Source organism: Hypanus sabinus, chromosome X2, assembly GCF_030144855.1.
Source record: "Hypanus sabinus isolate sHypSab1 chromosome X2, sHypSab1.hap1, whole genome shotgun sequence".
Taxonomy (NCBI): domain Eukaryota; kingdom Metazoa; phylum Chordata; class Chondrichthyes; order Myliobatiformes; family Dasyatidae; genus Hypanus; species Hypanus sabinus.
Window position 1 is genome coordinate 3,451,767 of NC_082739.1, and position 24,877 is coordinate 3,476,643.

Consider the following 24,877-nt stretch of genomic DNA (forward strand, 5'->3'; position numbering starts at 1 on the left):
GTGAGCTCACAGGTTCGGGGAACAGTTCAGTGATGGGGCGAGAGAAGTTGAGTGTAGTTATCCCCTCTGGTTCAAGAGCCTGATGATTGAGGGGTAATAATTGTTCCTGAACTTGTTGGTGTGAGTCCGAAGGTTCCTTTACCTTCTCCCTGATGGAAGCAGCGAGGAAAGAGCATGTTATGGGGTGGTGGGGCCCTTGATAATGGATGGATGCTGCTTTCCTGTGGCAGTGCTCCGCATAGATGTGATCAATGGCTGCACACATGATGGATTGGGCTGCGTCCACTACTTTTTGTAGTACTTGTGTGTATTTAAGGCAGAGATTGTTAGGCTCTTGACTGGTAAATGGGTGTAAGATTATGGAAGAAGATAGGAAAATTGGTTTGAAAAGAAAATCAGCAATGACTGAATGGTGGAGAAGACACTGATGGGCTGAATTGCCTAAATATGCTCTGAAATGATATGGTCTAACAGACAAGATGCTGGAGGAACTCAGCAGTTCAGGTAAATGGACAGTCAATATTTCATATCAAAACCTTTCAAATGGACTGAAAGGTAGAGGAGAGATCATGATTGGGTATAAAGTGGTGAAGGGAAGCGATGGAGAAAGAAGCAGTTGGTGAAAGGTGAATCTAGGTGAGGAGGGGTGATAGCCCTCTATTTTTCTAAGTTCCATGTACCTATCTCAGAGGCTGGTCCTGGACTTATTTCCATTTGGCACGATTAAATTATTATTATTTAATTATTTATGGTTTTATATTGCTATATTTCTACACTATTCCTGGTTGGCGCGGCTGTAAGGAAACCCAATTTCCCTTGGGATCAATAAAGTATGTCTGTCTGTCTGTTAAAAGACCCTATTATATCTGCCTCTACCACCTTTGCTGGCAGTGCATTCCATGCACCCATCACTCTCTGTTCTATTTTCCTTTCCAGTTTCCAGTCACTGCAGTTTTTTGCTTCTCAATCAATATAAAATATTTAAAGATGAGCTTTATTTGTCATATGCACATTGAAACACACAGTGAAATGCATTGTTTACATCATTGACCTAGAGTCGGAAGATTGAGCTGGGAGCAGCCCACAAGTTTTGCCATGCTTCAGGCGCCAACATAACTTGCCCACCACTTACTAACCCTAACCCATATGTCTTTGAAACATGGGAAGACTGGCACGCTCCGAGTAAATCCACAGTCATGAAGGGAACGTACACATTCTTTACAGACAGCGGCAAGAATCAAATCCCAGCTGAGCAAACTACTATAAATAAAAATGGAAACAATGTAGATACTTGAACTTTGAACATTCAACAATTCAGGCAGCATCGGTGGAAAGAGAAACAGAGTTGATAATCCGGGGAAACAAAAGCTACAATACGGAAACTCTTCCGGAACTACAAATCCCAGCATTCCGTTTGCCCCCCATCCGCACGCATACGTGAAAGGTTGCTGAGGCCTTGAACCGTCTCAGCGCTTCGGGAGTTCTCTGGTCGGATTTGGGATGAGGCAGGAAGTCTTGGTTTCCTCCGCTGTCAGACGTGCTGAGCCTGGGCTTCGCAGGTGAGTGTAGGGGCACGGCTGCGGGTTATTTATTCTTCCACCCCTTCTGGGCTGAATTTTTGTTTCCTCTCCTTTCAGATGTCGGGTGTCCCTGCCATCCCGCTACTGATCAATCTGGGCTGTTCGGTGCTTGGCCTCCTGGGCACTGCCGCCCTCATCCCCGCCTTCAGGCAGCACTTCATTGTGGCCCGGCTCTACGGCATCGACCTCAACAAGACCTCAAAAGAGAAAGTGTGAGTATGGCGTAGAAGGGCCGAGTGGTTTGGGCAGGGCTGATTGCTGGGGAGGGGATTAGTGCGGGTCCACTGCAGACCCGAGGCTGGCAGAAGGAAAGTAAGCAAGGGGATGGGTGGCACGTATGTCTGTGTGGCGAACAGGGCCGTTTACTTTGGGATCAGGGGAATGTTGGATCCCCAAGCCTTGGACCAGTGTCTACAAGGGAAGGCTGGATCTCAAACCCTGGACCTGAAAGATGTTGCTGGGATGGACTGAATTACTTCAGGATATGGGCCCTGCAGCTTGACATGTCCATGCTGGACTAGGTCCCTACCTGAGCTAGTTCCACTTTCCTGTATTTGTTGCATATCCCAACAATCCTTTCTGGTCCATTTTCAAAGTGTATTTCTTATCAAAGTATGTATACTCAAAAGTTCAAAGTAACATTTATTATCAGATTACTTGCATGTCAACTCATACAACCCTGAGTTTCTTTTTCTGTGGGCATACTTAGTAAATCTATAGAACAGTAACTGTAAACAGGATCAATGGACAACAAAATGCAAATGCAGATATAAAGAAATAACAATAAATAATGAGCATGAAATAACAAAAGTCCTTCAATGACTGTAATTATCCCCTTTTGTTGAAGAGCCTGATGGTTGAGAGATAGTAACTGTTCTTGAACTTGGTGGTGTGGGTCTGTACCTTCTACCTGATGGTAACAGTGAGAAGAGAGCATGACCTGGGTGGTGAGCATCTTTGATGGAGGATGCTGCTTTTCCACGGCAGTGTTTCATGTAGATGTGCTCAATAGTTTGCTGCTGCCAAAGTTCATCGAAACGCAAAACTGAAATCCCATTAATTGTCAGCGCTGGCCGAGTGTCGTCTCTTCTACCACCAGGATATGTTTTTTTGGTGGTCATTAACAGTCCAACCCAGCATTGTTCTGGTTGCATTAAGGTCTATCACCAACACTGCAAATCACTTGCAGTGGCTCCAATGCTTTCGGCACATCCGTCCCTATCAGCAGCTCAGTTTCTGGCAGTATGCTTCAGGTGAGACTATTCCTGACAATCTCTGACGAGGAATGTTTCCTTTGTAGACGGGCATATGTTCCTGTGTATAGATGTTAGGCAGTTCACAATAAGTTTTCACCATCTCAGCCAGCCACTTCCAGTCCTGAAACGACGTAGCTACTCACAGCATTCTCATGACCCCTCAATGCGTAAGAGAATGTGTAATTCCTTTTGCTGTCAGGTTGAGCTTGTTTATGAGGCTCTCTGTGCAGAACACTGCTGTACCTCCTTGATCTAGGAAAGCATAAATACCCACTGTCTTATTACTCTTTACCTGAACTGGAATTATCGGAAGTTTTCACTTATGATTGCCAGCTCCCATAAAGCCATTAGATATCAGACTGTTACTCGCTGCTGTGTCTGATTCTCTCTCAGCTTGTTTCGAATCAGCCCCCTTTTCATCAGTTGTAGCTTCACGCTCCACAGTAGCAGTAAAGCTGCTTTCTTTAGCTTGAGAATGTACTTGTTCACGCCTTTACTTACTGCCAGCGATCTAGAACATAGAAAATCTACAGCACGTTAGAGGCCCTTCAGCCCACAATGTTGTGCCTACCATGTAACCTACTCTAGAAGCTGCCTAGAATTTCCCTACCGCAAAACCCTCTATTTTCCTAAGCATTGTATTTTTTCCAAACACTGGATGCGTAGCTCGCCTTTCAAAAAATCAGCAACGTCATTGAAAATAATCTTGTAGGTGTGCCTTTCTTGCAGTTTGTAGACCACCGATTTCCATTTTTCCCAAAGTTTATCAGGCAATTTATCTAAAACAATCCTCTTATTAGCAGGCATGTCCTGTAGGTCTTCCATGGCATTGCAGCAACCTCTAAGATAGACTGTAATCTTGAAGAGCTTTCACATCTTCTGATTTGATATGTGATTGAGAAAGAGCCTTTCTCATGTAGGCCGCAGCAATTTTGTGCTCATCACTACAATGTTCCTGTAGTAAGGCTTGAGCCTTCAGTAATTCTTGCTCCGGGCCAGCTCCTTGGCAATTTTTGACACGCTCTCTAGGGTGACCTCCAGTGAGCTGTTCAGGGAAAATGGCCACGCTCACCAGAAACATCAGTCATGCCTTTAATGTTATTCTTGAAAGCCCTCATAAATGAGTGATACTGCAATGGATCGCTCTCAAAGATTTAAGTCTCTCTTCTAGGTAGAGATCCAACATGTTGTTGCATCACTATGCTTGTCATTTCCTTTCGGGTCCTTGTGGCCTCCAGCACAGCATTTACACCTTTATCATCTGAAACACGAGTATCGTACTGTAAATCACTGTCCTCAGAATAAGAATTCAATGCGCTATTGGATATGGCACAGGTTCAGAGTTCTTCCATCTGCTCCTGGTTTCTCCAAAGCTGTTCTGCCAGTTCTTCCAACGCATGTTTATCCATCAGTATTTGTTGTCTTGCGCATAACTCAGCTAAGTCAGCCTCCAAGGGATACTCTGCTTACAAAAAAACCTATTGCACGTATGTTAGATGCACTGTTTTCAGCTTTGTACGTAGTCATAGTCTGTTCTGAGGCTTTATAAATATTTTCATTTCCTCCTGTTACGAACCCCATAACTGGGTCACTTACCAGCAAAGATAGAGAGGTCCGATGAAGTCTGATGATACTATTTTTAACAGTATTTATTAGTAAAAATACACAAAAATAATATCAATGCAAATATACAGATAATATACGTCGTCAATACTAAATCTAAAAGTGCGGGTATAATAATGATAAGAAATAAGCTCTATCATCGTCTAGGGGATAATGTATTGTCTGATGGAAATATAAAAGTCACTCAGTTCGTGCAGGCTGCAGCCTTTGGGGACCGCTGAGTTTGCAATGGTTGGAGAGAGAGGGATTTGGGAGAAAAACTTGCCGATTTTCCTTTTATGATTTCGATCCGTCGGAGTCTCGTTGGTGTGGCGGTTCACTTGTTGGCCTCTCCTTTAGCTAAAACTGTTCTCCCGTGATGAGCCCGCCAATCCCAGGCAAGGGAAGGATACACACGAACCCCCACCGGCTGTCGCTATTAAACGCTGTCACAGGATTTCTAGCGTTTCTCCTGGTGCGTCTAAAGGGGTTGTTCTCCAGACCCTCTTTTATCCTTATTCATGGGGTCTCAGATGTCAATCAGGTTGGGATGATGCAATCCCTCATCCAGCCCACTCTGGTCGTCCCCTGAGGGGCTTCAATAAATAGAACAGTACTCAATACACAATTCCGTCTCCAAGAGACAATGGCCGTTATCAGTGGTTTTGTTTCGCTGAGGCCAGGACACATTCCAAACCTTGTGGATTCTCTCTCATTTCCTGGGTCCCAGACCCGAATTAATAGCAATCTTGTGATTCTCAAAAAGGAGGGGGTGACTTTGTATCCTTCGGCCCCTCAGAGTTGTGGCACATTCGTAACACTCTAGCAATCTTGACTTAAAGGTTACGGCTTCCAACTTGTCAAATATTCAATCTTGAAGCGATGAAACTTAAGTTTACCCAAGTATTATTGAGTGGTCAACAAAAGATATGATCTCCATCTATCCTCAGCTACTAGAAACTGCAATGAACAAAACTTGAAGATGTAACTTAATTCCCTTCACTTTTACCACGCACCCCCTCATGTGACTAGTTACCATAATGAACTAGGTGTGAGTGTGGAACAAGCTGCCAGCGGGAGTGGTGGATGCGCATGCAATTTCAACACTTAAGAAAAGTTTGGATAAATGCATGAACATGAGGGGTATGAAGGGCTATGGTCCAGGTGTGGGTCGATGGGTCCAGCAGAATAACACTTTGGCAATGACTAGATGGGCCAAAGGGCCTGTATCTGTGCTGTAGTTCTCTATGTATTGAAATAATGGTGCCCAGAGTAAGGTTGAGGAACAGCATCTCATCTTCTCTCTGGATTTTTTTTACATCCTCAGGATTTAATTTTGAATTTAACATTTTCAGGTACCCACTTTTTTTTTGCTCCAAATAAGCCTATACTTTTCTGTTTTGATTTTGTCCTTTCTGTCTCCAACTGTTAATTTTTAAGACAATTGTTACTTTGACAGTTTGGTTTGCATTTTTCGTGACATTTCCTCTACTGACTCCTCCCTTTCTTTTCAACTTGTATTTTCACTTTTCTGTTTCTGATGAAACTGTTCCAGGCACCAAGTGTCTGCTCTCTACTGATGCTGCCTGACTTGCTAAGACTTGCTTTTCTACTGCCTGTTTTGGATTTTCATTATCTACAGTTTTTGCATTGCAGCCACTGGGGAAAAACTCACTGCTCCTGTTCAAAATGGTGCCATTAGGCCTTGGTGTCCACTGGACAGACAGGGCCATTGGTTTAACACTCTTTGGACATTAGTCCTAGAAAAAGTCCTGCGTGGAGGTATTATCTAGTATAGTGTCAGGTCTCCAGTGTAGCAAATGCATCATCATCTCAGATATAAGTTAGTTGGTGCACCAGAATCATCTTGTTATCTAAAATGATAGCCACTGGTAATTTAGGATTAGTAAAACTACTGAATCAGGGTTTGATATTAAAAATATTGAAGTATTCTGCAAATCAAATGCTTTGCAGGGAAGACCTGGTTGCTGTAAAGTTGAGTATGTGTCAACATGATCTTTTATTTTGAAAGCTGCCATCTGCATTCTGTCACATTTCCTGCATTTGGGGTAAATAATTGCTCATTTGTCTCTCAGCCCAGAAGCTCAAGGGGTAATCAGCGGCGTGGTCTTCCTCATCATTCTTTTCTGTTTCATTCCTGTTCCTTTTCTGCACTGCTGGGCGAAGGAGCAGTGCATCACCTTTCCTCATGATGTGGTAAGTGCCTGCTTCCTTGCCAGATATTATGCCTTCTACTTGAACCATCATTGAGCCTGTGATTTTTATTTTATTTAGAGATACAGCATGGTTAGAGGCCCTTTGGACCCAATGAGCCTGCACCGTCCAATTACACCCATGTGACCGATTAATCTACTAACCCGTATGTCTTTGGACTGTGGGAGGGAACCGGAGCACCAGGAGGAAAGCCACGTGGTCCTACAGATTCCTTACAAACAGCAGCAGAATTTAACCTGGTTGCTGGCGCTGTAAAAGCGTTATGCTAGCCACAGTCTTATCATTGCCATCCTCTTGATTTATATCAGAAGTTCTGAATTAAACTGAAATACCCTGTATGATGTTGTCTTCTTATGCCCTTGATTATCAGGATGACAGATGTTTGTGTTATCTCACAGACACTGAGTATTTTCATTGAAATCTTAATTGACAGTTAATGTACAAGTTAAATTGAAATCTACTGGTGGATACCTCTGTTATTAATCTTACAACATAGGATTTGCTGCAGTATTTTCTCCAAGCAGTACATTCTGGCAATCACACATCAGTTCAAATCACCGTAACATGTAATAACAAATGCTCATTTATCATCGTTCATTCAGCAAAGAATCAGTCCATTCGGCCTATCATGTCCATGCTGACCATCAAGAACCTTTCTGTACCAATCCCATCTACCAGCACATAGTGCATAGTTTATTATGCCTTAGCATTTCAGGTCCTTATTTAAATACCTCTTTAATGTTCTGAGAATAGTACCCTCCACCACCTTCTCGGACAACGTGTGTCAAGTTACAACCGCTCTCTGGATGAAAAATTCTTTCTCTGATCCCCTCTGATCTTCTTGCTGTTCATGTGAAACTTACACCCTCTGGTCACAGGTGTCTCAGTTCCAGTAGTGGGGAGGGATGGAGAAATCTCTTGCTCTCTACCTTATTTATGTGGCTGTCATAACTGTGCAGTTCCTTCTTCCCACCCCCACACAAGCCTCTTTTGTTTCATTTGGTCCTGTGAATTTGCTCCTTCCATGTACAAACAACCTGTTCCTGGATTCCAGTTCCTAGTTTAACCCTACACTCAGTTCATCTCACAGAGCTGATAGCAATGAATAAGGAGGTGTAGACATACGCATCGCTGTCCTCATGATTTAAATCAGAAGTAGTAGCCAGAAGGTTATTTCCCATCTTGCACTACTGCAAAGGTCCCAGAGGCACTGGGCACTATTATACTGTGCCCCCAACATTTGAATATTCATATCATGTCTATTTGTATATTAGAGCCCTTAGTCAAAAATCAATGTCAAGTTTATTGTCGTGCCCTATGCACCAGATGCAGTGAAAAATGTACTTGCAGCAGTATTACAGGCACATAGCATCAAATATACAACATTCACAAGAGAAAACATAAGTTAGGCATACATTATGTGTAATTGTTACTAGAAAGAACATTTGAAAAAAACAAAGTCCAGTTTGGTCCAAAGTAGTCATAGTGGTGTTGTACTGCAGTGATTGGGATTTTACTGGTTCTTTCATAAAAAACAAAAAGTCGAAGTGAAGTGACTGTTCTTGAACCTAGTGGTGTGGGACTTCAGGATTCTCGATCTCCTTCTTGCCCAATGGTAGCTACAAACGACTCCTAACCAAAATGTGCGGTGCTCAAAAGCATTAATTAACAATGTTGTTACTGGTGCTATTTTCTTTACCCACAGCCTTACTTTATAAAACAGGGTTATTCTCTTTGTAAATAAAGTTTGCTGTTCTAATTGAAATTATTATATCTCCTTGCTCCACACTTTTTTTAAAAAAACTAATCATCTTGTATGATTTACTTTAACCTTGCTTGTACGATGCAGAATTCACCACTTGTGGAAAATAATACATTTTGTCATAGTACTGTACAGTGAATTGCTGTGTCAATCCACTGTGTGATTGAGGTGCATACTTCACAAATTCTTAAATAATTTCAAGCTCAAGCCATGAAGGAGAAAATGAGAAAATTTATGAAAATGCCTAACTTGATTTAATGTTCTTCCTTGTAACATGTAACAAAAAAGACAAGTTTGTGTAAAGTCAGTGCAACACAAAAATGTATTTAAAAAGTTGAATTTCTACCATAATTTAATTTGAACTTTTGTTGTCAGTTTGTGCAGTTAATTGGGGCCCTCCTTGCCATCTGTTGTATGATATTCTTGGGGTTTGCTGACGATGTCCTCAACCTGCAGTGGAGACACAAATTGTTGTTGCCGACCATGGCCTCCCTGCCCCTACTCATGGTGTACTTCACCAACTTCGGCAACACCACAATTGTGGTGCCAAAACCCTTGCGCATGTTTCTGGGTCTCCATTTAGACTTGGGTAAGTTCAGGAATTCTCTATTGCTGGCAGCTTCATCGTTGTTACTGGCCAATTAAATAAGTTTTACTTGCCATTTATGCCTGTTGCTTTGCAAGTTTTTTTTGTCCATCTGATTTGTAGTCTATGCTGACTTTAATACAAAATCCTGAGATTCTGTTCTGTGGCTCACTTGCTCTCCAAATCCACATAAAATTTTCTAAATTATGTAAATTCTAATAACTCATCTATTCCTTACAAACATAGCAGTAGTTACACACAAATAAAGACAATAGTTTCATGTTTGTTTAAGAAATTGATTTATCATGGAATTTAAAAACTTGTGGGTTATGTTGCTGAAGACTGGTTCATCTTATTAAATTTGTTTTTTATGGAATATGATTGCTAAGACTACACAAAATATGCCTTGTAACTTTTGTCTCAGGTTCTCCAACTCTAATCTCTTTATCATACACAGATTTTGTTTTGTATTCTCTACACATTAAGTAGTGGACCAATAATAAATCTTAAAGCCATCATTTAAAGAATAATCATCAAAACAAACTAAAGCATAGGTGTCAAACTCAAGGTCCGCGGGCCATATCCGGCCTGGCGTACAATTATATCCGGCCCGCGAGATCATTTTAGATAGATCTATTATTTTAATTATTAATGGCCCGGCGATATGAAGCCTATGATTGTAAGTTAATACCAATCATAAAAATAATGCTTGCTCAGCAGTCTTCTTCATAAGAAATGGAATTTGTGAAGTGAAACACTTTGTAGTTATAGCAGAGACTGAGACACATGAGAACAGGCTGAAAAAAACGGAGGCAAAGAAAGCTGCGTTCGCACGCGCCCGACTGATCTGGCCCGCATGAAGCTGCATTTTGCCCAATCCGGCCCGTGACCTAAAATGAGTTTGACACCCCTGAACTAAAGTATTTGCCCAGGATGAAAGAATTTAGCTTGTGACTAACAAATTCTGATCAAATTTTTTAGTAAAACTAATTTGCTTGTTAACAATTTGAAATATCTTTAATAGAATTTTAATGAAACATCAACTCTATATACAATGGCATTGGATTTGCAATTTGCTGCTAATATTAACATAATACTAATTAAAAATGGAGACGGAAGTTCAAGTATTCAGTGAATGGGAGATCCTGTGCGTAGTCTCAGAAAGACTGTAATAGTGGAATCACTTGAGTTGAAAGGATATAATGAACATGCAAAGCAGCAAGGATGTGTAATACAGGCAGAGCTTTCTTTGTTTGCTTGTCTGTTGTTGTACCTACAACCAAGAGAAATGATCAACACCTGTTAGAAAGTAAAGTTCTTGATATTTTCTTCAAAGTGGAATCTAAGGATAATTTATGCAAGTATTCAATTGAGAATTCATGTATTTTGATGTAAAATAATGCAAGCAGATTTAATGCTGATCACAGAAGTAGCCAGGAAGGACTTGTGGCTGTGGTAGTGAGTCTGAGTGAGCACATGGGTGAAGTGGAAGAGAGTAGCTGCAATGACAATTTGGTGGTGTTGGGGAAGAGATGGAACAAAAAATTATGTAATGTGATGTTATTGTACTGTAATGAAATACCTACATCAATACCCATGTCTTCTGTTTTGTGCCTTCCAGGAATTCTGTATTATGCCTATATGGGGATGCTGGCAGTGTTTTGCACAAATGCCATCAACATTCTGGCTGGTATCAATGGAATTGAGGCTGGACAGTCTCTAGTGATTGCCATGTCAATCATCATTTTTAATTTAATAGAATTAAATGGTGAGTTGATGTATCCATGGAGTTTAAACCTTGTGGCTAAGGACTGGTTTGTTTCATTATACTTCTATTGTTTAAGCTGTTAGTGCATCAAATGAGTTAGAAAGCATTTTATGTGAAGCCATCCAATTCCAAACACCTTGTTATATTGGAATGTATTGGGAGGTTTTCCATGTCGAGCTGATGAGGGATTTCAGGGTCAGGCTCCATGACCTAAACCCGTTCAACAGGAGTGCTGCATTTTGGCTTGGAAAATAAAAATGAAATTATCTGGTTTTTGTGAAACCACTCCCATACACAAGGCGCAAGTCTAAATGGCCTATCCTTTTCCTATCTTTGTTGAATTCTGTCGTCTTGGCAAAACTATGGTGTAAGGTTCTATTTGGGGATTTGAATGTTTTTTAATTTGTTCATCATTTTGGGAGCTCCAAAAAGTTTTATTAAGAATTAGTTAGAGCAAAAGAGATTAAAAAAAACTTATAAAAGGAGTAAAGCAATGGGTAAAGCAATATCTTCTGCAAAGGTGGTAAATATTAACACAACCACTCATTTGTCTTCTTCCTAGGTGACTACAAGGATGACCACATATTCTCCCTGTACTTCATGATACCCTTTTTCTTCACCACTTTAGGACTGTTATACCATAATTGGTACAGTAACATTTTTACATTTCTCTTGTTTCATGTAAGGCAGTCAATACTAGGTGGGCTCATACCACTGAGTTGTAGATTGACCTAGAAGTGGCTTCCATTTCATGTGCTTTGCTTAGAACGTTATAACTCCACATTAATTGATATATGTGCAAAATTATCATTTTGCATTTAGTTAGCATTTTTAATATAGCAAATTTCAAGGTACAGTACTTCCTAACAGTAATATCAAGCAAAAATTTATACCAACCTACGTAATAAAGTAGGACTAAATGGTCAAAAGTAGTTTTATAGAATATTATAAAGGAAAAAAGGACAGAACACTTCAAGAGCGTAACTTTGAACCTTTGCTGCCTTCATAGTTGAAGGCATGGCCACAGACAATTAATTAAGTTTGATCACTGGAGTAACACAAAATGCTGGAGGAACTCAGCAGGTCAGGCAGCATCTATGGAAAGAAATGAACAGTTGATGTTTTGAGCCAAGACTCTTCCCCAGAATGGGAGAGGAAGGGTGAAGAAGCCAGAATAAAAAGTTGGTTGGAGAAGGAGTACAAGCTGATGGGTGAGACCAGGTGAAGGAAAAGGTGGGTTGGGGGGGGAGGGGGGGAGATGAAGTAAGAAGCCAGTGGTGATTGGTGGAAGGGGCAGGAGAAAGAGGAATCTGATAGGATAGGAGAATGGACCAGGGAGAAAGGGAGGGAGGAGAGGCAGCAGTGGGAGGTGATGAGCAGATGAGGAGGAGAGAAGGGGTAAGGGGGGGGAGCCAGAATGGGGAATGGCAAATGGAGGGGGGAAGGAATTACCAACAGTTAGAGAAATAGATGTTCATGCCATCTTCTTCCTTTCCTTTCTCCCATTGTCCACTCTCCTCTCCTGCCAGATTCCTTCTTCAGCCCTTTACCTCTTAAGCCTATCCCCTTCCAGCTTCCCACTTCCCCCTCATGGTCTCACCTGCCACTTTGTGCGCCTTCTCCCTACTTTCTTGTTCTGGCGTCTTTGCCCTTCCTTTCCAGTCTCAATGAAGGATTTTGGCCCAAAACATCAACTATTTATTTATTTCCATAGGTGTTGCCTGATCTGTGGAATCTTCTGTGTTTATGATAACTGGAGCAAAGAGCAAAGTCAAATTGCTTGGAGGATGTGTACTATGTTATAAGCCAATAGCACACTTCTCCCTTTGAATTAAGGATCTTACCTTAATATGTGCAAGAGTGGCATACTGTTTATTTTCTAGTTATGTGACATCTCTGTTGGCATGGACCATTTAGGCCAAATAGCCTGTTTCTGTACTGTATAACTCTAGGTAACATTCTCTTGTCCATTAATCATTAAGAGTTGTTGTTTTTCACTATTTAGTTGTCACTTGTGGTAGCAGTCAAGATGTAGCACTCAGAAAATGGAGAAATAGATGAGGGTGGAGAAAGATAACCTACTTAGACAAAGGAATGGTGGTGGATGGGATATTATTGAATCACATCATCTGTAGTATCACATTGTTCAAGGTTAATTGTCATTCAACTGTGCATATTAATATAGCTAAACAAAACAGCATTCTTCCAGGTCCAAGGTGCAAAACACTGTACATACTGGCACACACAGTACATACATATAGTTATGATAGCACACGGTCACAAAAATAATATTAGTGCAGATCCTCGAGTGACATGGCCTGAAGATTGATGGTGCATGGGATGGTGTCCTGGAGTCATGTGTCTGCAAGAACAAGCACACAGCAGTTCCTCATCTCACACTGGGTCAGCTGCAGATGAAGAAAATCAAGCTTGCATTCTAGGGAATGAACACTGGAGGAGTAGCGCCAATGAAAGAACAGTCCTGCAGGGGCCAGCCCCCAACCCACCATGTTCTCTCTCTGTCCTCTCTTTCACCTCCGATGCCACCTCCCCTGGGAGGCTGTAACAAAATCTGGTCCACACAACAAAATGTAGCTTCTTTGCTATCAGTCTCAACAATGAACCAGACTTGCAGTAATTTTTATCACCAATGTTTAACAGGGTCTTGCGATCACCAGAAAAAAATAGTTTAAGGCACATATTTGCACCGTTATTTTGACTTGGAGAGGCTACTGCGACTAAATATGCTGCCATCTGACTGGAAGGCTGTTTCATTGTGATTCATCAGTACCACATTTCAGTAATTTCTCCATAAATCAGAGATGACCTTTGGTGAAGGTGTGATGATTCCCAAGAGATTATAGGAAGCATCCATAGTTTTTAGTATTTGTGGACTTCCTGGCCTCTTATTTCTCTCAATTTTTCAATGAGCTGTCATTGCAATATTGTATGAAGTCAGAAGTTTTGTAGCTACTGTGTGAAATAGACAATAGGTGCAGAAGTAGACCATTCGGCCCCTCAAGTCTGCACCGCCATTCTGAGATCGTGGCTGATCATTCACTATCAATACCCAGTCCCTGCCTTGTCCCCATATCCCTTGATTCCCCTATCCATCAGATATCTATCTAGCTCCTTCTTGAAAACATACAGAGAATTGGCCTCCACCGTCTTCCGAGGCAGTGCATTCCACACCTCCACAACTCTCTGGGAGAAGAAGTTTTTCCTCAACTCTGTTTTAAATAACTGACCTCTTATTCTCAATCCATGCCCTCTGGTACTGGACTCTCCCAACATCTGGAACATATTTCCTGCCTCAATCCTATCAAATCCTTTAATTATCTTAAACGTTTCAATCAGATCCCCTCTCAATCTCCTCAATTCCAATGTGTACAAGCCCAATCTCTCCAATCTCTCTGCGTAAGACAGCCCTGCCATCCCAGGAATGCTGAAAGATGGGGTGGGCTGTATTAGTTTGTTGGCAGAAAGTAATTTTGACCTGAATCACTTTGTGCGTTGGAGGTATCCATCCATTGAGTCATTTTGATCTGTATCATTTAACTCTTGGTAAGATGGCTGTGCGCTCAGACACAGTGGCCACTCCGGGTTCAACCAAAGGTTATTTATTCATCTTCTTCTATGTCTTCTTTAAGATCACGAGTCACTGCTGGACATTAAGGACATCAAGTACTGCAGGCCTATCCCATCAGCGAGTTGCTCGATAGTGATGGAACTGGACTTAATGCATAACATTCTTGTGTTGTCACCTGGACTTGTTATTTACAGTTATTGTGCCAAGACAGTGCAAGTGATTGTCTTGGACAGTCTTATTAGGATCTAAAGACCCTGATGGACATTGGTAACGTAGAATATTCCAAGTCGAGTTCACTGGTTCATTGGAAAGACCGATGGTGGGGGAGCTGTGTTGCCTCTGTTGTGGCGAGCACTAGCCCCTCAATGGGACTGGGACAACTCAGGGACTTCGGCTATATATATTTTTATTTTTTTTCCCTTTGTAACTAGGTTTTTCTGAACTAGTAACCAGATATGCTATGTGCAGTGTGCTGTTGGTAATGTGTTTACACCTTGGTTTCAGATGTACGCTGTTTCATTTGGATATCTTAGTGTATAGTTGAATAATAATTGATTGAACTTGAACCATTTGTGCTGCAGTTACCCATCTTGTATGTCACTTTGACCTGTGTCACCTTGTGCATTGCAGGTACCCATCCAGTGCATTTGTGGGCGATACATTCTGTTACTTTGCAGGAATGACTTTTGCAGTGGTTGGGATCCTTGGCCACTTCAGCAAGACCATGATGTTGTTTTTCATCCCTCAAACGCTCAACTTCCTGTACTCAGTGCCTCAGCTTTTCCATGTCATTCCGTGTCCGCGGCATCGGATGCCCAGGTATGTTCTTGTTTAAGATCAGAGTCCTAGTGTGTTCCAAATCACTACACTACTGCTGGGGAAGGAATATTGGCCCTTCTGTCTGCTGACCGTCTCAAAGAAAGGTAAACCAATCCAGTGGGGAGATACTTTCTGAAAGAGCACAAAGCATTATTGCCTAATGTTAATCTTATAGAAAGCTGACAAAAGGGTGGGAATGTTGACTATTTATACCTGAAACTTAGATGATGTGTAAAAATGTTTTGCATGTATTGCATCTACTGTATGAGTAATATGTGCCAGCAAACAATACATAAATCTTAAAATGTTTTCATTCTTTTCTCCATCCAGACTAGATACCAGCACTGGAAAGCTAGGCATGAGTTACTCAAAATTCAAAACTAAGGATTTGCCCAAACTTGGATTCACAATTTTAAAGGTACTTGATGTTAGAATTGGAAATTAGTGGGTGATCAGTTGGCTTGGGTATGATGCAAGTTTTGATTTGCTGAATTTTTTATTCTTTAAAATCAGTTGCAACACACCTCTGCAGCATAATATATATTCTTAAAATTTATTTATAAAAGAGCAATGTGTCATCCCTGAAAAAATAATATTGCAGGTTTTTAATTGATTTTGTTTTACTCAGTTCAGATAATTACCAGCCCAAAAGGTTTCATTATATTTTGCATCTGTGTACATACTCTGCAAAATATAAAATATGCATAAATCACTTAATATCATAGCCATAACTGCACAGTACTGTAACAAATGGCATCAAAAGCACATGGACTAATAAGAAAGAACAATTGCTAAAAGTGGAGAGCGCATGTGCCTTTCTTGGAAGAGTATTTATTTACTTGCATCAGGCTGTTGAACTTGATCTTATGGGAATTCATTCTTATGGCTAATACAAGGGAGCAAAATTCTAAGATGATGGAAGGAAAGTATAGGGAGGATGTCGGAGGTGGTTTTTTTGCACAGAGTTGGAGGTGCATGGAGTGTACCAGGTGTGGTGATAGAGGCAGATACATTAGGGGCATATGGAGGGGAAAGTTTAGATTATCTTAGAGTAGGTTAAAGGTCGGCACAGTATCATGGGCTGAAGGGCCTTACTGTGCTGCAAGGATCTATGTTCATTACTAAGTCACTTCAACTTATTTTCACAATATACGATGTACTGAGCAGTAAAATGGATACATCACATCTGACTTAATTTCATCTGCACTATTTCTATCTACCTCTCATTTCAGCATTCTGTTTATAGAAGATTATTTTATCCACAATTCCGATTTTGAGATCAATCTGCTTCTGATCTTTTCATTCTGGAGTATCCAGTTCACCCAAGTAGTTCTTTTAGAGAAATATGTACTAAGATGATTTAGTTTTAAATTATTCGCACATGAAATAAACAAGGATGTGGCTGGGTCTGGAAGACCTAAGATATAAGGAAAGATTGAATAGATTCGGACTGTTTTCCTTACAATGTAGAAGATTGAAAGGAGATTTGACAGAGGTGTATAAAATCATGAGGGGTAAATGCAAGCAGGCTTTTTCCACTGAGGTTGGGTGGGATTACAACCAAAGGTCATGTGTTAAGGGCAAAAGGTGGAATAAGGGAAACATGAGGGGAAATATCATCACTCAGGGTCGTGAGAATGTGGAATGAGCCCCCCCAGTGCAAGTGGTGCATGCAAGCTCAATTTTAATGTTTAAGAAAAGTTTGGATAGGTAAATAGATAGTAGGGATATGAAGGGCTATGGTCCTAGTGCAGCTCGATGGGAGTAGGCAGTTTGAATGTTCTTGGCATGGACTAGATGGGCTGAAAGTCCTGTTTCTGTGTTGTACTTCTCTGTGATTCTAGTGGTTGGTGTGCGAAAGAGGTGTTAGTTAGTGCAGAAAAAAACAATAATGGAAGATGTAGGATCTTTAGTCAAGAGAATTAAAATGACAAAAAGAAGTGAAGGTAGTAATGAGAGATGTAAAGAAATGCAAGGTAGCTGTAGTGAGTGTGTGAATGGTTTCAAAGGTACAATTTAATATCAGAGAAATGTGTATAATATACATCCTGAAATGCTTTTACTTCACAAGGAATGGTATAGCAGAATCATTTAAAATTATTTATCTCATTGTTGAATCAAAAGCCTGTAAGGTGCCCAGTTCGAAGATAAGATTCTTTTCCTTGACTTGGTGTTACATTTCATTGCAATGAAGTGTGACAAAGAATTAAAACAGCAGGCAATCTGAAGACCAGAGTTATGCTGACAAACTTGATGGCCGGGCAACATGCACTTAAGATGCAGCAAACAGAGCAAATGCATCATGATTCCAGTTGCCCAAGTTCAGTCCTGACCTCTGGTACTGTCTGTGTTGAGTTTGTGCATATGCTTTGTGTGGTTGTCTGGGTTCCCTATCACATGTCAAAGATGTGGTTAATAGGTTAACTGGCCACTGTAAATGGCCTTGTGTATATGTAGGTGAGTGGTAAAATCTTGGAGTTAATTGGAACGTGGAAATATTAGATTATTGGGAAAATTAGTGGGGAGTAGATTTAATGGGTTATAATGGCCTCCTATGCCATATGGAAATAAGGTCTCCCTGGTGTAGAGGACAGATAGTGGAATGAAGAAATAAAAATTTGCTCCTGAATTGAGTCCATGTTTGTCCTGTCCGACGGAACAGTCAGAGCGGCACATTGTCAATGGGCTGTTCTGCATCTCCAACCAGCCATCTAGAGGGCCCAGTCACTCAGGTGATATGTACGACTCTCTTATTTAAAGTAGGTAAGGAAACGATGACAACGACAAACTTTGAGGATGAAAGCTCACGCTTTGTCTTGTAGGTAGCCAACAAGCTGGGCCTGGTGGAGATGAACCACGAAGTTGGAGAGAACAACGAATATACAGAATGCAACAACCTGACTCTGATTAACTTTGTATTAAAGCTGATAGGACCTACACACGAAAGAACCCTAACCATTATACTTCTGTTTATCCAGGTGAGGCATGCTATTTCTCTTTTGTGTCCAGTTATACCTGGACACTCCATAAATGTTCTAATGTGGATATAAAGGGTACTATTTTAATTGTTATTGTGTTCTCCTGGGCTACACAATTCTTAAAATGTAATAGTTTCTTATAAACTGTGTTGTTCGTGAAAGCAAAATAGGTGTGAAACCAAGTCTATTGTTTTCGGTTCATTGCTTACACGACAGTAGCTGTCTTACAAATAGGAGGAATGGTTCAGTCTGGTACAGAATGAATATGTCTTGATGATACTACTCCACTGAGAAGCAAGTATTTGTAGTGATATTCTTCATATTTCTTCTTCCAGTATTGGTGGTGGGTAAGACTTGAGCTAAGCAAGGTTTCCTGTATCACTGTCCCTTAATCTCCTCTCCATTACTGAGGATTTTCCATGTAAATTAATACAGCATAGATACAGACCCTTCAGCCCAATTGGTTAATGCCAGCCAAGAAGCTCGTCTAAGCTAGTTCCATTTGTCCACATTTTCCCGTACGGTCACGATGGTTGCTGGCAGGACTGGAGCAACAGACTCTGTCATGTGAGCACAGCCGTGGCTTGACCCATGAGCAGAGAAACGGTAGACTCCCACGTAGAGATGGAAAGAAGAGGTTAGACGTAGGAGTACCAACAGAGCATCAGAAAGTAGCACCGCAAGACAAATCATTCTCAAGAAACACAAGGACTGAAACAGTGCTAAGCGAGAGTCCCCTTTAAATTTATCATTAAATGCAGGAAATTATGCCAGTCACAATTAACTTGACGAGATTAAACAGAAAACACCAAGGTTTTAACAGCTCTAACAATTAGTAAATAGAGTGCTCGAGAAACCTAGTAGCTCAATGCTCTATGGCAAGCTGCAAAGGCCTGCAGGGCTCATGGAAGTTCTCCTTTACTAAGGCTGGCACTTGATGGCCCAGGAGGCTGTGGGAAACTTGAGAAGGGATGGAAATCCTGGGTTAGGCATGATGCTCTCAAGACAGGCTGGAAAACTCAGAAACATTGTGTATATGGCTCAGAAACTTTGTATTCCATTGTGCATATGGCTCTGAAACATTGCGTTGCGCAAATGGCTCTGAAACATTGCATTGCGCAAATGGCTCGGGAGCATGGAAACATAGCATTGCGCATATGGCTCTTGCGTTGTACATATGACTTGGGAACATAGCAAAACATGGGAGACCTTGTGAAGCTTGTCAACCCAGAGAACCTCAGAAAAAATCTTGAACATAAACTGGAGAAACTCGGAATGAACACAGCCTTTGGGAACATTTGGAATGCAGCCTTCCAGAACGTGAGCTGAGTAAAGAAGGCATCCTCACCTCTAGTCGACCGATGCCAAAGCCGCTGTAGAACCTCCGTTGGTCAATTGTAGTGGAGACTGACTGTTATGGTGGTCGCTGGCATGACTGGACCCAAGTGCAGAGGAACAGCAGACTCCATCACAGTGGACTCTGGCAATGACTTAGCCCAGGTGAGGAGAAAGGAAACTCCCAAGAAGAAAAGAAGACAACAGGTTAGACATGGGAATACCAACAGGGCATAAGAGGCAAGACTGAGCAACTCTGTGAGACAGCATTCTCCAAAAACACAAGGACTCCGAAACAGTGCTAAATGAGAGTCCCCTTTAAATAATAAAATACAGGAAACCTGTGCCGATCACAATTCACTTGACAAGATTAAACAGAAAACACCAGGGTTTAACAGCTTTATCAATTAGTAAATAGAGTGCTCGAGAAACCTAGAAGCCCAATGCTCTATGGCAAGAAACAGAGACCCGCAGGGCTCATGGCACCATATCTCTCTGGACCTTGTCTGTCCAAATGATTTTAAATGTTGTCAAAGTACCTGCCTCAACCACTTCCACCAGCAGCTCATTCCATATAGTGATTATCTTCTGGATGAATAAGTTGCCCCTCAGATTACTACCAAATCTCTCTCCTCTCACTGTATACCTCTGCAGTTGTATGATTTTTATACAACTCTATAAGATCATACCTTATTATCAAACATTCCATTGAATGAAGTTGTAAGTTGCTCAACCTCTATAACTCAGTGCCTTGAGTCCTGGCATTATTCTCACAAAATCTTTTCTGCATTCTTTGCAGTTTAACAGCATCTTTTCTATAGCTGGGTGACCAAAGCGGAATACAGTATTCCAAACGTGGCCCCACCAATGTATTATACAATTCTTATTGTTCACTCCTTTCTGAACAGTTTGCCGAGCTCTAAACAGCAGTGGTCCATGTTTTTGTACAAGTTTACTGCAGGTGCAGTGCTTGAAGCCAGTGGAGAGCAACATTGATATCCAAACCCCACTGTGGGGCCATAGAAACCTTAACCTACTTGCAAAATGAGCTTCATTTTTGCTTATCATTCAAAGTTGGGCAATTTAAATTTCAGAATGTAATAATATTTGCATTTTAACCTATATATCTTTAATAACCCCTCAGGTCTCAGGAAGTGTGTTTGCTTTTCTGATTCGTTACCACCTGGTCCGCTGGTTTTACGACGTCTGATTCTCATTCTCAAATGTTTGAAGCATGGTTATTCCTCTGGGGAGTTATTACTCCAAGCTGCCTATCAGAGCTTGCTGGATACAGGGGTATCTGTTGATTGCTTGGTTGGATGTATTGAGTTGGAGTTTTGTTTTATTGTTAGTGCACTTCATTGATGAATAATGTTGCTGAAAATTAGTCTTGGAAAAGTATTGATTAATTGTTGTGGGCGTTGAAAGAATCAATGATGGAGAATGTTCTTATAATTTAAGTGAACTGATTTAAAATAATGTGACAGTATCTCCAAATTGTGTGGAGACAATTTCAAAATACATTTTCTTGAATGATGCACTTCATTATGTTGCACACATCTTTACCATTTGTTCCTTTAGAATGCGGTGCAATATCAAAGAATTTGTTACTGTAAAGCAAAACCTTTCAGTCCTTTGTTTTAATTTCAAGGTGATTTGCTCATTTCAAGAGATTCTAAGCTCTAATTACCATTGACTATGAAGTCATGTAAGCTTTTGTGTTATTCCTGTTCTCCTTTAGCATTCTTACATCGTCCATAAAAAAAATCCTGTCCAAATGTTGATGATAAAGATTTTGGGAAGTTTTCAGAGAAGATATCTGTGTGTCTGAATGAACAGACAAACAGATGGACAATACTAACAGAAAGTGCATCGACATTCCTGAGCAACTCAGGAGGATGCATGCTCAGTAACATATAACCATGGTACTAGTGTGTCTTTCCCCCACGGGCACTGATTTCAGAAAGGAAATTTGCAGTGTGCGGTTTGGTGTGTGAAACTTGTAAACTTGGTCAATGTTATAGAGTGCCAGTGATGCTTACTAAATCCCCTCAGGATGGATTGGATAACTGAAGGCAAAGCAAATCAGTCTCTGTAATGTTTGAACATAGTGTTTTTTTTTAAAAAAGGAAGTTACTATGCTACCATCCTCTTGCTGTCAATAAGCTGTATGTTATGACCCTGATTTCAGCATCAGTACTCCAAAGAAATAGCTGCCAGTTTAAAATAAAAGTAAAGCTCTGCAGATTTAAAATAACAAAATTCATGAAAACATTCAGCAAGTTCTATGCCTTCCGAGTAGAGACAAACCATGGAATAGTCATTCATTTTATCTCTCCACAGCTGTTGCATAACTTGCTGAAATTTACAGTATTTTCTGTTACCATCCTAGAAAATAGATTGCTGTAAATGAAACCTAGAAGGATGGGTAAGAGCTGGGTGAACTACGACAACAGTGGGTAAAGTCCTAAACCATTCAATAACTTGAAAAATTAACTGAATGAAAACGCACATCAAATTTCTTGTCAATTTTCATCACATTTCACTTCCCTAATTTACATACTAAAACTTGACACAGTTATTTAAACTACTATTGATAAGAAACAGAAATCCTATCATCCAGATGTTTTATGTGTTCAAGGCAAGGATAAAATGCTGTCATTGGACACTGAAATTGACCCAGTCAAAACTCCTTAATGTTTAAAATTTCCTAAATGTCTGTTGTTTTCATATGACCTCAATTGTGTTAACTGGAAAAATAAGTGAACAATGTATGAGAGAATATTTCAATTTTTATACATTGTATGTAAAATAAATAATGTATATGTGTGTGTAACTGGGAATGAGATGCTCTAAGTTGTTGATAATATAAACTATGGGTTTGAGAATTGTGATTTCAAGAACCAAATAAAGATGAGAATTTAACTACGTATACTGGGCATAAGACACATTTATGAATACTAATTCAAAATTTAGTCTTTTTCCTTTATGGAAGTGAAAGAGGAAATTAAACCTTTTGTTTATGTCTTTGGAACCCACATACACTGAAGTGCTGAGAGCATTTGTGCTCAAGATATTGTGACTTGGGCAAGATTGATGCCACTGAACCACAGATGCTGCAAAACACTTGGTTCAAACTTAATCTTGCTGTTAGATGGTGAGTTTGTACATAAGACTCTAACAATAACATCCCCGTTCCATTGTCAATATTCCATATAATTGGCTTGCCTATCAGAAAAATGTAATTGAATTTTTGCATGCAAGAATCATAGGTGCAACCTTAAAGTAAATACATTATCAAAGTACATATACAGTTGCAAGAGAATGTTTGTGAACTCTGTGCAATTACAGTCGGCCCTCCTTATCCGCGGATTCCGTATGCACGGATTCAACCAGCTGTGGACTGGGAAAACACAGAAGTTCTCTCTCCAGCACTCGTTGTTTGAGCATGTACAGACTATTTTTTCTTGTCATTATTCCCTAAACAATACAGTATAACAACTATTTATACAGCATTTACATTGTATTAGGTATTATAAGTAATCTAGAAATGACTTAAAAGTGCAGGCAGTCCCCGGGTTATGAATGAGTTCCATTCCTGAGTCCGTCTTTAAGTCGGATTTGAAGTCGGAACAGGTACATCCGGTATTATTTAGCGTCAGTTGGTCAAACGTATTTCTTAGTATATAGTACATATTTTACCTTTCTATGCATATAAAGCACTTAAGAAACATATGTAGTTCAATAATTAAACCACTGCGTTGCTTAGTAATAATTGTAGCTTTCATTGGGGCAGTGCCTTTCACATGCTCCATTAAAATTGTTCCGATCGCTGACTGTAGCCTAATGTTTTTCCAATGACTGATGGTGTTACACCTCTTTCCGATCGCTTTATTACTTCCACCTTATTTTCAATTATGATCATGATTATTTTCGTGAACAGAAACACTGCGGATTCAGAGCTACGGCGGGTCCTAATGTCCACCGCACGGAGACATGTTAAGTAAAGTCCAGGGTTCCACTGAGCCAGGTTAAATAAGAGACTTGAGCATCCACGTTTTTTGGTATCTGCGGGGGGATCTTGGAACCAATCCCCCGCGGATAAGGAGGGCCAACTGTACCTGGTTTTCTGCATTAATTACTCGTAAAATGTGGGCTGATCTTCATCTAAGTCACAATAATAGACAAACACAATCTGCCTAAACTAATAATACACAGACAATTGTACTTTTTATGTCTTTATTGAACATATTGTTTAATCATTCACAGTCTAGGCTGGAAAAATGTATGTGAACCTCCTGTAGCTGCTGAGCAGACTTGCACAACGGTGAGGAGGAATTTTAGACAATCCTCCATACAAAACTGTTTCAGTTCATCATAATTTCTGAGATACCTTGCGTGAACAGCCCTCTTCAGTCCATGCCAGAGCATCTCCTTTAGGTTATGGTCTGGACTCTGACTTGGCCATTACAAATGATGAATCTTCTTCTTTTTAAACCATTCTATTGTTGACTTACTTTTATTTCAGACCGTTGTCTTGTTGCACCATCCAAATTCTATTAGGCTTCATGTGACGGATCGCCACCCTGAGGTTATGTCGACACTGCACTGGATAAATCCGTAACCAAAGCTTTTACTTTTCATTTTTACCCTCCGTCCACACTAAAATGGTGTTTTTGTCCTCTGAAACCAGAGCTTTTCAGGAACATTCTCAAGGGTGTGTAATTTTGAAAACACCAGACTGGCCGGATCAGTGTGGACGGGGTAACCGGAGAAATCTGAAAACACTGTCAGACGGCAGCACGCCATTTCATTGTTTTCGTGAATGCAACCTAACAATTTCAGAACAGACGGCAACGAGACTGACGCCAGAAGAGTTAGAAATGTACTCAAAAAATACTTTGACCCATAACTTACTGAATAAATCAGTATAGTCACTTTGCCCTGTTTTCTGTCCTTGCTTGTATGAAGGTGGTTTACCTATTTTTGCAAGTACTTCTCTGACAATAGATGTGTAACAGCCTAATGTAACGTTGTATGGAAATACAAGATAACACTGATGCAGACATGTTTTATACATTTAACAAGGTGCTTTATTAATGCAACAGAGTTAGTCAGTTTTTCAATGTTCGTCATCAGCCAGGTCAATCTGTCCGTGAACTCCCTGTCGGTTGCCTCCGTACGCTCCAGTATTTGGTGTTTTTTTTTTACTTTTAAGTTCTCCTGCGCGACAGCCAACAGCTGTCCTTCGTTTTAGGTTTTTCTAGTCTGTAACTACACAGACGTGCACTTCCACGGCGAGATTCGACACCAAACATGTAACTTGTTTTCGGTAGATATGTCCTGCGCATGGGCAGTAGGAGGAGA

The 24,877-nt window shown here is 40.6% G+C and overlaps 1 protein-coding gene across 1 annotated transcript; it reads left to right on the top strand.

The window, feature by feature from the left end:
- Window positions 1-1,418: 1,418 nt before the first annotated feature.
- Window positions 1,419-22,440, top strand: dpagt1 (dolichyl-phosphate (UDP-N-acetylglucosamine) N-acetylglucosaminephosphotransferase 1 (GlcNAc-1-P transferase)). Its single transcript, XM_059956817.1, has 10 exons — window positions 1,419-1,559; window positions 1,638-1,792; window positions 6,535-6,655; window positions 8,811-9,024; window positions 10,643-10,789; window positions 11,352-11,436; window positions 15,009-15,197; window positions 15,528-15,615; window positions 18,020-18,175; window positions 20,655-22,440. Exons 2-10 carry the CDS (start codon window positions 1,638-1,640, stop codon window positions 20,718-20,720), a joined length of 1,221 nt encoding a protein of 406 aa, XP_059812800.1. The 5' UTR covers window positions 1,419-1,559; the 3' UTR covers window positions 20,721-22,440.
- Window positions 22,441-24,877: the final 2,437 nt, after the last annotated feature.

What these genes read in the sequence shown, in the direction of transcription:
- dpagt1 (XM_059956817.1), top strand. Translation starts at nt 1,638, where the DNA reads ATGTCGGGTGTCCCTGCCATCCCGCTACTGATCAATCTGGGCTGTTCG. An exon ending in GGGTCTCCATTTAGACTTGG is followed by an intron (nt 9,025 to 10,642) that starts GTAAGTTCAGGA and finishes TGTGCCTTCCAG; the next exon opens with GAATTCTGTATTATGCCTAT. An exon ending in TTATACTTCTGTTTATCCAG is followed by an intron (nt 18,176 to 20,654) that starts GTGAGGCATGCT and finishes ATAACCCCTCAG; the next exon opens with GTCTCAGGAAGTGTGTTTGC.